This window comes from Rutilus rutilus (assembly GCF_951802725.1).
Source record: "Rutilus rutilus genome assembly, chromosome: 1".
Taxonomy (NCBI): domain Eukaryota; kingdom Metazoa; phylum Chordata; class Actinopteri; order Cypriniformes; family Leuciscidae; genus Rutilus; species Rutilus rutilus.
The window spans coordinates 17663526-17678185 of record NC_140209.1 but is presented as its reverse complement, the minus strand read 5'-3'; the positions used below and the strand labels follow the sequence as shown (position 1 = coordinate 17678185).

The 14660-nt window shown below is 42.8% G+C and overlaps 1 protein-coding gene and 1 long non-coding RNA gene across 3 annotated transcripts in view; one reads left to right on the top strand and one right to left on the bottom strand.

The window, feature by feature from the left end:
- Nucleotides 1-14660, top strand: part of LOC311291565 — a 116774-nt gene that overhangs the window by 37051 nt on the left and 65063 nt on the right. The window lies entirely within an intron of this gene.
- The window catches only part of LOC311291012 (GTPase IMAP family member 8-like), a gene marked incomplete at its 3' end in the record, with an annotated part of 32007 nt that overhangs the window by 4838 nt on the left and 12509 nt on the right, over nucleotides 1-14660 (bottom strand). The window contains exon 2 of the mRNA XM_084409826.1: nucleotides 4529-5179. Coding sequence (XP_084265952.1) covers nucleotides 4529-5177 — 649 coding nt within the window. The 5' untranslated portion in view covers nucleotides 5178-5179. The remainder of the gene's footprint in view (nucleotides 1-4528; nucleotides 5180-14660) is intronic.

Sequence of the window (14660 nt, the reverse complement as noted above, 5' to 3'; positions counted from 1 at the left end):
CGGCTACCCAGATATATCCCGAAAAGAGTGTATTTTCTGGTGTCCCGGCCACGGCCGATGGTGCTATAAATGTAGTGTCGATGCCCACTCCTCAGTGCCCATCCCTACACATAAGCACAGCCCTACACTTAGGGCTCGCGCGCATAAAATCGACTCAGATCGATTGCGCTTCAAATGTAGTGAAAGTGTCCACTTCCCAGTGCCCACACACACTATGTCTCACGGACCACAGGCTCTCTGTAAAAACGAGACCTGTGTGCGCTCGCTCTGCTCAGGCAGACAGCGCGTCCAAAGCAGTGAATGTGCCCGCGTCCCGCCCACATTTACCCGCAGACACGAGTCCCGCGAAACTCGCTCAGCCCTCCCTCACTCAGTTAAGCACTGTAGTAAGGTCGAGGACGAGCGCTCTGCCCGCTGTAATAAGCGCGCCCCCTGCCTCGAATGCCACAGGCATAACGCCTATGTTATCGCACCCCGAAGCACCTCTGTCACACGAACAGAGCGTGCTTCGCATCCAGCCCTTAGCCAGCCATGCAGTAGCATGGGCAGCGCTCCCAGGGGTTTCGGACTGGGTGCTAGGCATTATAAAGAGAGGCTTCTCGCTACAGTTTTGTCGGCGCCCCCCCCGCTTCACAGCGCGCGTCGAAACTTCGGTGAATTCAGAAGTAGCACACCTACTTCGCGCCGAAATATCAAAACTGATAAGCAAAGGGGCGATAGAGCACGTACCCCTAGCTCAAAGCAAAGGGGGGCTATACAGCAGATACTTTCTAGTCCCCAAAAAGGACGGTGGTATCAGACCCATACTGGATCTAAGACGGCTGAACAAAGCATTAGTGAAACGCAGTTTCAAAATGCTCACGACCAGGAAAATCCTCGCGCATGTTCGCCGAGGAGACTGGTTCATGTCGATAGATCTGAAGGACGCGTATTTTCAAATACAAATAGCGTCACATCACAGGCAATACTTGAGATTCGCCTTCGAGGGTCAGACATACCAGTATACAGTCCTGCCGTTCGGCTTGTCCCTGGCACCTCGTACATTTACGAAGTGCATGGACGCAGCGCTCGCTCCTCTCAGACTCAGAGGCATGCGAGTGCTGAACTATTTGGACGACTGGCTGATCCTAGCTCAGTCACGATCACAGCTCGTGGAGCACAGAGCCATTTTACTCGATCACCTCGAGAATCTTGGTATCACAGTCAATTGGACGAAGAGTTCACTGAACCCCAGTCAAACGATTTCGTTTCTGGGTACCATTCTGGACTCACAGTCTATGACAGCACGGCTGTCGCCACAGCGCGTGCTGCACATTCAGCGCGCAGCGAGATCTTTCCGCTGCGGCGCGACTGCCCCGCTCAGGACGTTTCAGAGGATGCTAGGTCTCATGGCCTCAGCATCACCGGTTCTTCAGCTGGGCTTGCTCCGCATGCGCCCTCTGCAGTTCTGGCTGAAAGCGCGAGTTCCGCGCGGAGCGTGGGTGTCCGGCCGGTTACGTCTCAAGGTCAATCAGAGCTGTGTGGCAGCCCTAATACCTTGGTTGGCGGGCGACTGGTACCGATCAGGTGTAAGCCTGGGGACTTCCTCGAGAGTGAGGATGGTGTCGACAGACGCATCCACCTCGGGATGGGGAGCGCTGCTCGAGGGCAGACCGTTCTTCGGCCTATGGTCGAAACGAGAAAAGCTCCAACACATCAACTGCCTGGAGATGCTGGCAGTGCACAATGCGCTGACGCGTTTTTGTCCCCAAATCAAGGACCAACACGTCGTAGTCCGTTCGGACAACACGGCCGTGGTGTCCTATATAAATCGCCAGGGCGGTCTGAGATCCACAGCCCTATACAGGCTGGCGAAACGCCTCCTAATATGGGCTCAGCACAATTTGCGCTCGCTGAGAGCAGTGCATGTGCCTGGGCTCCAGAATGTGGGCCCAGACAGGCTGTCCAGGAACAACATTCCCCTGGGCGAATGGTCTCTACACCCGCAAACAGTTCTGCTGTTGTGGGAAAGATTCGGCAGAGCGGAAGTGGACCTATTCGCGTCCCGCGAAAACGCTCATTGCCCCGTGTTCTTTTCCAGAAACGACAGCGCGCTGTCCCACGTGTGGCCGCGCTGCCCGCTTTATGCCTTTCCCCCCGTCTCCCTCCTGCCACAGGTGTTAGAGCGGGTCAAGGAAACGAAATGCTCAGTGCTGCTTGTAGCACCGCTCTGGAAGAACCAGGCATGGTTCCCAGTCCTGATGCAGCTGGCAGACATCGCTCCATGGCCAGTGCCATGGAGGAGAGATCTCCTCTCGCAGGCCAGGGGCTCGATTTGGCACCCACACCCGGAGCTGTGGTCCCTTCACGTGTGGGCGCTCAACGGTTATCCGTTGACCTCGCAGAGGGAGTGATAAACACCATCACTCAGGCCAGGGCGCCGTCGACTCGGCGGCTTTATGCCTCGAAGTGGTCGGTTTTCTCCGGCTGGTGTACAGCTCGGAGCCTATCACCTCTCGATTGTGAGGTAACGGAGGTTCTCTCCTTCCTACAGGAGCTGTTGGATAAGGGCAGATCCCCTTCCACGCTCAAAGTGTATGTGGCGGCTATTTCAGCGTTCTCCGGTTCAACGCTGGGTCAGTCACTGGGAAGGAATGATTTAGTCATCCGCTTCCTCAGGGGAGCTAGGAGACTGAATCCACCCAGACCTCCTTCAGTTCCTATGTGGGACCTTTCTACGGTTTTGGCGGCCATGAAAGGTGCCCCTTTCGAGCCTATCCAATCTATTAGCCTCAAACATTTGTCTTTCAAAACAGTGTTCTTGATGGCTCTCGCTTCGGTGAAGCGCATAGGCGACCTGCACGCGCTCTCTGTGAGCCCAGCGTGCTTGGAGTTTGGACCTAACGACTCTAAAGTCATACTCAAACCTAAGCATGGCTATGTGCCAAAGTCCCTCAACACACCGTTTCGGGCTCAGGTTATCTCCCTGTCTGCCCTGCCGGGATCAAGTGAGGAAGGGGACTCAAGTTTTCTTTGCCCCATCCGGGCTCTAAGAGCTTACGTGTCCCGCTCGGCTGTCTTCAGACAGACTGAGCAGCTCTTTGTCTCGTTCAGTGGACGTTCCAAGGGAATGGCTGTGTCGAAACAGAGCTTATCCAGATGGATAGTTGACGCCATAGCGCTGGCTTATACTACCAAGGGCCTCCAGTGCCCGTTGGGAGTTAGAGCGCACTCCACGAGGGGCGTTGCCTCCTCGTGGGCTTGGTCCAGCGGGATTTCCTTACAGGATATATGTACGGCGGCGGGCTGGGCCTCGCCGTCTACATTTATCAGGTTTTACAACCTAGAGGTTCCCGCCTTACAGGCTAAGCTACTATCGGTATAGCCGATTCAGCTGTCTAACTAGAACACTGAAATCGCATGCGCAACGCGCTGCCGACTGTCTTATGGGCAGAACTGTGTAAGACCCACATTTCCCACATTTAGTTCAGGTTCCCCCACCCTGTCTATGTGATGTCATATTCGCGTCTGCTGACGCAACCATATAAGGACAGAGGAATCCCCTCTTGTCTCTAGACTCTCTCTGTGAGGTCATGTTTTACGTCTGCGGACGTTACAATATAGGGAATTAAGGTTCCCCTCCCTTAATCCCAGGCTCTTTGAGTCTATCTGGTGATTATGCACTGTACACCTGGTTAGCTTCCAGTGATCGGTGTCTTTATCCCAGCACGCACGGCGTTTTACAAGGGGTTCCCGTAGCGTTTTTACAAAAACGCAGTACGAGAGGACTCTCGTAAGAGAACGTACTCGGTTACTAACGTAACCTCGGTTCTCTCTAGAAGAGGGAACGAGTACTGCGTTCTCTGCCGTGCGTACGGTTCACTCTGGTTCGCTTCGGCGATGAAAATCAAGTGAATAAGCCTTTTCGAGCTCCTTATATAGAGGTTAGCCACACCCGTCTCGGCGGGAAATGGCTAGGAGGGCGCGAAGCGTCCTCATTGGCCTGACGTCACCTCAGGCCTCGCTCGATAGGCTTATGCAGTTGCTGCAGAGCAGCCAATGAGCGAGCAAGCCGTCTCGCCATAGCTAGCACTGCCGCAACGCGTTTTACATTTATGAAAATTAAGGATAATTTTTTGCTTCAGTATTTCGTGAAAAGAGACTTTTCCCGTAGCGTTTTTACAAAAACGCAGTACTCGTTCCCTCTTCTAGAGAGAACCGAGGTTACGTTAGTAACCGAGTACGTTACCTGGTGTTTAATTTAACACCGCTCGGTGTTCATATGGGAACCACCAGCCGTGTGTTAAAAGTAGCGCTGAAGCAGTGTAAGAGTTAATTCGATACTTAAGTGATTAATACAGTGATGATTGTTTGATAATTTAAGTAATCTGGTGACTACGAGTAGAATCACTGAAGAAAAGAGAAACACAAGAACTACAACTGACTTCAACCACAGCTTTAGATGAAACCAACTGAAAAGACATTGGTTGTGTTAGATTTAAATTTAAAGCATTTACAGATGCTCCAAATTATTACAATAAAAACTTACAATTACAACTGACAGTAGTCTCCTTGTGTTCACTCCTCTTCATTTGCTCCTTGATAAATATCCCATCGTTCTTCATCACCATTCCTTCAATCTTCTGCAATAGTTCTGGGACCTGATTACCGAGTTTTCTCTTGTTATTAAAAGAGTGAAACTTTCCTCCACATTCGTTCACCAATCGCTGAAGATCCTCATGATCTTGATTTTTTAGATGTTCCTCAATGCTCTCATTTAGATCCTCTAGTTCATCTCCATGTGTGAACAGAATCATTATGTACTTCTGAACTTCAGGACCAAATAAAACTTTATTATAATCCAGGATCTCTTCCTCATTTTCCACAGGTTTATCTAGAGGAACGGTGATCAGAACTGCACTGAGACCTGCTGAACATCGAGAGACCAGCTGATCCTTCATTTTCTCCAGCTTCTCCTTATTCAGATCTGGATCCAGTAGATCTGGAGAATCAATCACACACACCTGCTTCTCTCCGATCTTTGTTTTATCATCACACACTTCAGACTCATGATTTTTAACTTTAAACTTTCTTTTTCCCAGTATAGTGTTTCCAGATGAGCTTTTCCCAGAACCCTTCCTGCCCATTAGAAGAATCCGGATCACTGGATCATCTGAACTGGAGCTGATCGCTGACATCGCTGAAAGATACAGAAAATGTGGAATAAGATATAGGTCAAGGTAATTCTTCTCATGACAGGTGGCCAAGATATGAAAATAACAAGATATAGACAGCAAAATCCCTGTGTTAAATTAACTTTGCTCAGAATAAATTTGGTCCCTCTCTAAAGGGAGTTAAAATAACTCTGAATCGGTGTTAAAATTAATGATGTACTTAAGTGATGATTGAGCATTAGTGATGAACACCTGCTGTAAACTATCAGAATCACCGAATGAAAGAGAAACCGAACTACAATTGACTTCCAGCCACAGCCTCAGATGAAATCAACTGAAGGTAAAGGAAGAAATTGAATCTCTGAAGATCTCAGCAGAGGATTAAAAAACTGCACAAACATCATTACCATCTTAAGTTATTAATAACCAGATTGACTTTATTTCTGTCATTTGTCTACATAAGTTATTATTGAGAATGAACAGAGGTTTAGATGTTGACGATTTATTGAAAATGTTTGGTCACCATTATGGTGATTAGAGTCTCATTTAGTTGGGCAGTTTGACTTTTAGTAAAAGGGTTTTTTTTTTAAACAGTTTTTCCAAAACACATAATTTGATTCAAAGAAAGCCAAAAAACAAAAATAATCAGGTGATATAGTTTTCCACAAGATAAAGTAGAATAGTTGACCAAAAGTGGTTATTTGTTCTTAATAGATTATATACACTAACAATACACTATTGCAATAGATTACATATACAGAATTTTGATTATGAAATATATTATTGGAATATAGACAAACCTATATCAAGAATCAGCATATGAATCTCAACAATGGTGACATGTTTCATGCCACAATGCATTCTGGGAGACATGCATTTTATACTATTGTGGCTCCCAGCATGCATTGCAGCATGAAACATGTCACCATCGTTGAGATTCATTTGCTGATTATTGATATCTATGTTTTTTTGTGTGTTTTTTTTATATTCACATAATATTTTGTGATAATCTGGTAACATCAATAAACCTCTTTCAGTCAATGATGAGATTAGTGCATTATTCTATTTTATGTTGTTGAAAACTGTATCACCTGATCATTTTTGTTTCTGGCTTCCTTTGCAACAAATTATGTGTTTATGTGTGATAATCACTGTTACAAAAACCACAAACTCACAAAAAAAAGAAAAAAGAAAAAAAAAGTCAAAAGTCAAACTGCCCAACTAACTCCTCAGAAGAAGAGTGGGACTTATTTTGAATAGCGACTTATTCCAGCTGTGGATACCATTTCATATGAGTTAGTTTTTATTTACATTGCTTGGGCTATTTCCAGATTTCTATTTGGATATATTTTTAAAATGCAATTTATTCCTGTGATGTCAATTATTACTCCAGTCACTGTCTTCATATTACTTCAGTTTCACATGATCCTTCAGAAATCATTTTAAAGGGTAACTAAACCCTAAACCAACTTTTATTAGTTAATGATCTGTAAGAATGGGGCTTTATTAGTGCTGTTCATTGATTCGAGTAACTTTTTTTACATTTGGGTATAAAGTGTTTTAATTCTACAATATATGGTGTAAAAACGTCTGAGTGCTGCCCTCTTCAGGTTGAACGGTGGCTACTGCAGTTGAATTTTCCTATTGGATGTTTGTGGTGGTACGTGACGTAAGCGGTGGCAGGTGACGTAAGCAGGTTCCAGCTCACCACGCCCTCCCTTGGTACGAGCTACCACGCATAGTATTGCATCAGTTAGGATAGCTTCAAGTTCATGTAGATTTATCTGTATTTAGTACAGTGGTCAGGAGGGTATGTAGGTGTAGTGTTGCTGGTTGCAACAGTATTGCTGGACTGCATAGCTTTCCAGCAGACTTGGAAATTAGGCGCCAGAGGAGCTCAAGTGTGCAAACTGCATTTTACGTGGGATTGCTTCTACAACGCAATAGAGGAGGAAATGGGCTTTTCCACACAGCTCGCGCTGAAAAGCGACGCAATGCCAAACGCTGCTCCTCCTGCATGGACTCCACCACCGCAGCGGTGTCTTGATGTGAGTGATCATATATATAATCACAATTTATGGCTAGGCTAAAGATAATCCTCTGGGGTCGACAAACGCGCCAGCGCATTTTCCTGGATTTTTTTCCACATAGCGGCAAAATATGAATATTCCTACAGAGAGCGCGCACTATTGAAATCAACTCAGTAAAACTCATCAGATGCATGTTCTTTACGTCGTCTTGCGACCCTGTGAGTCACTCTCCATTTTAGAGTCTGACAGCAGCTGTCAATTAATCCGTCACTGCGTGTATCAGGTGCAGTATTTGTATATTTTCTAAAGAAGAAAAGTGACACCGTACAGGCTACGGAAAAGTTCCTAGCAGATGTATCCCCTTACGGGAAAGTGAAGTGCATCAGATTCGATAATGGAACGGAGTTTACATGTGGTGATTTTCAAGCGCTGTTGAGGAAAAACAATATCAGACATGAAACGTCAGCTCCGTATTCCCCACACCAAAACGGAACTGCAGCGAGGGGTTGGCGTACTCTTTTTGAGATGGGTAGATGTATGATAGTTGAAAGTGTACTACCAAAGCAGCTATGGCCCTACGCAGTACAAACAGCAGCAATGGTACGCAACAGGTGCTTCAACCCAGCCAGCACAGCCATGTGGGGCCCAAATGGGTTTGACCTGGGCTATCTAACTGGGACCCAGCCAGTTTTGTCCTCGGTTTCCATGTAGGCCCCACATGGGTTTGCCCAGATGAAATGAACACTGCTTAGTGTGCACAGTACAGGCTGTTTAATGTAACACTGAATCAGTGTTGGAGGTAATGAGATAATTAAGTGATTGAATAAAGATAGTGCATTATTGATGAACACCTGCTGTTAACAAGCAGAATCACTGAAGGAAAGAGAAACACAAGAACTACTTCCAGCCACAACCTTGGATGAAATCAACTGAAGATAAAATACATTACATCTCTCAAGATCGGATTAAACAACTCCACAAACAGCATTACCAGCTTCACTGATTAGTAACCAGACTGACTTTATTTCTGTCAGACGTCTTCAGAAATTCTTATTGAGAATTAACAGAGGTTTAGATGTTGATTACTTATTTGAAAGTAATAGTTTGATTTGATGTTACCATTGTGGCGATCAGTGTGTGCTTTAGTCGGGCTCTTGACTTTTTGACATTTGTTTTTTCTCAGGCAGCTGTGTCTGTTTGTTATGGCGAGAACAGCAAGAGAAAATGCAATCTGATGCTGTAAGCTGATTGATGATAAGAATATAATCATCATCATGTAGTGGCTTAACTCACTGATATTTTGTGTAAGGTTTATACGGGTAGTATGCCATTCTTTTTGTTTTATTGTTGTGATTCTGCAGCAAGAGATCCAGCACAGTTTAATCAGAACATCAAATGATTTTTAAACCCCATTTACACATGTTGGACTACTGAAAGTTGTACTTGCACACAGACATCAAGAATCAGCATATGAATCTCAACAATGGTGACATGCTTCATGCTGCAATGCATTCTGAGTAGGGCTGGGAGATATATCGCACAATATTGTTATGCGCATCTCATCAGTAAAGCCGGTTCCTTGATTAGTAGTAAATCACCATCACCTGCTTTCAGATGGAGCGGTGTTAAATGAACACTCCTGGGAGTGTATATGAGTCCACACTCAAGAGTGTAAAGTGTTAAAATATGAGTGTTAAATTAACACTCAAGAGTGTTAAAGTTAATGAGATAATTAAGTGATTAATTGAGTGATGATTGATCATTATTGAAGACACCTGATGTTAACAAGCAGAATCATTGAAGGAGAAAATCACAAATTGTAAGTTACCATTATGGTTATGGGTGTTTGCTTTAGTTGGGCTCTTGACCCTTGTATGTTTAAATTTTACTGTTGTTTGTCTGCTGTTTTTGATTTATAACAGTTAAATGAACAAAGTGAAGTGTGATCTGATAGTGTTGATTATGTTTCGACATAATCATGCTGTGATCTGAAAAATGAAACTTATTGAGATAGTTTGGTTTAACTTGTTAGCAGCAGTTTTGTGATTCTTCAGCCTATGATTATCAGTATTTTACTTATAATTCAAAATATTTAATAAACATTGTTCTGATCAAAACACTTTCAAATAAATTCATTTAGAAACACAGACATCAATAATCAGCCTGTGAATCTCAACAATGGTGACAATAATAAAGCATGTTGCAGTGGCTGCCACCAATCACAACTCATTAATGGCTCCCATCATGCATTGCGGTATGAATAAATATAATCTGAATTGTCTATGTAATTTACTTTTCCTAATTGAATATTCTGCGCGTCACCATTGTTGAGATGCATAGACTGAATATTGATGTCTGTGTGTGCCTAAAATAAAGATTTTTTTTTTTTTAAACAACTACTAAGAAATCCTTTATATTATATTAAAAATTCTGGGCATTTATGCAGATTCACAGTTATGCTGTGTAACCAACAACATAAATCAAAGTCAGAAAGAAGGATCTTAATGAGTACAGTGATCAAGTTCAAATGATGATAGTCATAATATAACCAACACCATCAGATCACTTTATTCTTTGTTCAACTGGCGGTTATAACTCAGATACAACAACCAAACAAAATCTAAAGTAAACATATAATGGTCAAGAGTCCAACTAAAGCAAACAATGATCACCATAACGGTGGCTTACAATTTGTGATTTTCTCCTTCAGTGATTCTTTTTGTTTACATCAGGTGTCTTCAATTATGTTCAATCATCGCTAAATTAATCACTTAATTATCTCATTAACTTCTTGAGTGTTCATATACACTCCCAGGAGTGTTAAATTAACACTGGAGTTTTTGCTGTGTACAAAGAGCCGTAGTTAACTGACAAGCTGAGCCATATCGCATTAATTATTGCTGCCGATACGTCCGCGATATTAATGCGATATGGCTCAGCTTGTCAGTTAACTATGGCTCTTTGTAGTAAATGCCGCTCCATCTGAAAGCAGGTGAAGGCGATTTACTACTAATCAAGGAACCGGCTTTACTGATGAGATGCGCATAACAATATCGTGTGATATCGCCCAGCCCTAATTCTGAGTGCACCATACGAAACTTATCCATAGCTCCCAGAATGCATTGCACCATGAAGCATGTCACGATTGTTGAGATTCATATGCTGATTCTTGATGTCTGTGTGCGAGTAAATCTCACTGGAGCCCAAAATATGTAAATGGTGTGTTAAAAATCATTTGACGTTCTGATTAAATTCTATTATTCTCTTGCTGTAGAATCACAACAATAAAACAAAATGAATAACATACTACCCGTATAAACCTCAGACATAATCAGTGAGCTAAGCCACTACATGATGATTATATTCTTATCACCAATCAGATAACAGCATCTGATTATATTTTCTCTTGCTGTTCTCACCACAACAAACAGATACAGCTGCCAGAGAAAAACTAATGCTAAAAAGTCAAGAGCCTGACTAAAGCACACACTGATCGCCACAATGGTAACATCAAATCAAACTATTACTTTCAAATAAGTAATCAACATCTAAACCTCTGTTAATTCTCAATAAGAATTTCTGAAGACGTCTGATAGAAATAAAGTCAGTCTGGTTACTAATAAGTGAAGCTGGTAATGCTGTTTGTGGAGTTGTTTAATCCGATCTTGAGAGATGTAATGTATTTTATCTTCAGTTGATTTCATCCAAGGTTGTGGCTGGAAGTAGTTCTTGTGTTTCTCTTTCCTTCAGTGATTATGCTTGTTAACAGCAGGTGTTCATCAATAATGCACTATCATTATTCAATCACTTAATTATCTCATTACCTCCAACACTGATTAAGTGTTACATTAAACAGCCTGTACTGTGCACACTAAGCAGTGTTCATTTCATCTGGGCAAACCCATGTGGGGCCTACATGGAAACCGAGGACAAAACTGGCTGGGTCCCAGTTAGATAGCCCAGGTCAAACCCATTTGGGCCCCACATGGCTGTGCTGGCTGGGAACAGGCGTACAGGGCAGACTCCTTATGAGCTGTTGACAGACAAGAAGCCTAATGTATCTAAGATGCAAAAGTTTGGATCTGTATGCTATACTTACAAACAGGAAAAGGGAAAACTTGACTCCAGATGTGACATGGGGTGTTTTGTAGGTTACGATAAGAACAGCCCGGCTTATTTGGTGTATTACACAGATACAAACAAAGTTCAAAAACACAGGCTAGTGAAGTTTGTGAGCAAGGCAGCTGTGGAAAAACAGACACAGACGGGTGAGCCAGATCCAAGCGTGAGACCCCTGACTAGCGAGACCCCACAGAGTAGGAGTACAGAAAATGCTCCAGAGCCAAGTGTATGGAGTAGAAGTGCTCATAGTGATAGTCCAGGGGCAGAAACAAGGTCTAATGACCATAATCAAGCACAACAGAGTGTGACAAGTGGTGAACCCGAGAGTAGGAGGTATCCGGCTAGAGAAAGAAGAACACCGAGTTACTTAGATGACTTTGTAACTGAAGACAGTGATAGTGACGTGGTTCATATCACGGTAGACTATTGCTGCAGAGCCGTGTGTGGCATTCCACAGACTTATGGGGGAGCAATGGGGTCAGCTAACTCAAAAGAATGGGTAAAAGTCATGGATGAGGAAATCCAGTCCCTGAACGAGAACAAAACCTTTACCCCGACAACACTACCAATAGGCAAGAAAACAGTGGGGGGTAGATGGGTGTACTCCATCAAGACTGATATAGATGGAAAAGACAAATATAAAGCAAGGTTTGTAGCTAAGGGTTACAGCCAGAGAATGGGAGTAGATTATGGGGAGACGTTTTCACCCACTGCAGACTTGACGAGTGTTAGGATTGTGCTACAGAAAGCAGCACAGGAGAATTTACTCCTACACCAAATGGACGTGAAAACAGCGTACTTGCACGCTCCCATAGACTATGAGATCTACATCACTCAGGGCCGGAGTGGGGCCACTTTTCAGCCCAGGAGTTTCAGGTCCAAGACCGGCCCACTTTTTCCATGGTAGAATTCCAAATTAGCACTTTTTCTAAATTGGATAAATGAAGCAACAGTTCAGCTCGTACTATTGTGTAGTTTGTATTAATACCATGGGTTAACAAATAATGTAGCCTAAAGGTTAAATAATAATTCACTTAGACTTTAAGCAATTGCGACTTTATTTCACACAATTCTGACTTTATATTTCGCAATTCTGACTTTATAACACGCAATTGCGACTTTATATCACACAATTCTGACTCTATATCTTGCAGTTCTGACTTTATAAGCAATTGCGACTTTATTTCACGCAGTTCTGACTTTATATCTTGCAATTCTGACTTTATAAGAAGCAATTGCGACTTTATTTCACACAATTTTGACTTTATAACACACAATTACGACTTTATATCACGCAATTCTGACTCTATATCTCGCAATTCTGACTTTATAACACGCAATTGCGACTTTATTTCACGCAATTCTGACTTTATATCACGCAATTCTGACTCTATATCTCGCAATTCTGACTTTATAACACGCAATTCTGACTTTATAACACGCAATTGCGACTTTATTTCACGCAATTCTGACTTTATATCTCGCAATTCTGACTTAATAACACGCAATTGCGACTTTATTTCACGCAATTCTGACTTTATATCTCACAATTCAGACTTTATATCTCACAATTCTGAGAAATAAAGTCAGAATTGCGAGATGTAAACTCGCAATTGTGAGATAAAAAGTCACAATTATCTTTTAAAATGTTTTATTCTGTGGCGGAAACAAAGCTTCCATACCTCCTGTCCTCTTCCTCCCATCCATCCTCCCTGATGCGTACCGTTACTGTAGGGCCGGCCCAGCTATAGCCTACCTGACAAAACATTTTGGAAAAGACGGGCTATGGACCCAACCAACTCTATAGGAGGGGAGGGGAGAACTCCCTCACATGGTACAACCCAGAGGCTGCGCGCTGCGCTGTCAGAATGCGGAATGTGTGTAGCCTAATGTAACTAACGTGACATTGAAATGTGAAAAAAAAAAAAATGTAATTCCTCGACCGGCCCAAAAGTGAAGCGGCCCACCAGGAATTCTCCCGATTCTCCCGATTACCCACTCCGGGCCTGACATCAATCCACCAGAAGGCTATCAAGAGAAAGAGGGTATAGTTTATAAGCTAGAGAAATCGCTTTATGGTCTAAAACAATCCGGGCGAAATTGGAATAGGGTTTTGCACAATTGCCTAACTGAGGATGGTTTTAAACAAAACCCAGCAGACCACTGTGTTTATGCCAAGGAGTCAAAAGAAGGAAAGGTGATCATAATCATATGGGTCGATGACTTGATTTCTCGATGACTTGACTTCATTGCAGTGAGTGATAAAGAGAGACTGAAAAATGTGAAATAGATGCTTGCAGAAAAGTTTAAAATGAAAGATCTGGGCAAACTTAAACATTTTCTGGGTATCGATTTTAGTCAGTCAGATGGGTGTGTAAAGATGTCACAGGAAAAGTACACTAACAAGATACTACAGTGTTTTAATATGCAAGACTGTAGAACAAGAGAAACACCCTGTGAGCAAAAGCTAGAGTATACTACTGAGGATGCAGTAAAGATGGAAGATGCCAGGATGTACAGAGAGGCTGTGGGAAGTCTTATATATCTGACTGTTTGCACCAGACCAGATTTAAGTTTTGTTGTGAGCAGGTTGTCACAATTCTTTGCTGAGCCTACAGTGGGTCACTGTGAAGCATGTACTTATCTCAAAGGCACAGCAGAGAAAGGGTTAAGTTTTAGGAGAAACGACAGTGAGAAACTAGGTATACACACTGTAAAAAAATTACTGTCGAATTTACAGCAACTTACTGGCAATTTTGGTTGCCAGTAAGCTTGTAAATTTTACAAGAGTACTGTAAAACATCAACTACAATTTAACAGTAAAAATACAGCAATAACAATTTGCTGTAAAATTTACAGCAACTTACTGGCAATTTTGGTTGCCAGTAAGCCTGTAAATTTTACAAGAGTAATGTAAATCATAAACTACAATTATACTGTAAAATTATACAGCACACCTGTAAAAGCAGCAAAACAAGAGCAGCTGTGAATTTACAGTTATTTAATGTAATCTTTACAGTATGTTACTGTTATTAATAATGTACTGAATTAAAACCTGAGATAACGCACTTCATTTGAGGAAATTGATTGGTCAATTGCCATTAAATATTTAATCTGTGAGATTATTTCATTTTAATCCACTAAGAAAAAGACGTCATGAGCTAACTAGAAACATCAATTTAACTAAATCCTACTAGTGATCATCACCACACATGAATGAGTTGAAGAACTTAAAAACGTCACAGACTTCGCTAGATCACGCCCCCCTTGCCACAGACGCGTTTGCCAGCGCCGAGCGGAGAGGAGCGCAGTGCATGTAGTGGCATCATGTCAGAATCACATGTAATAAAATACC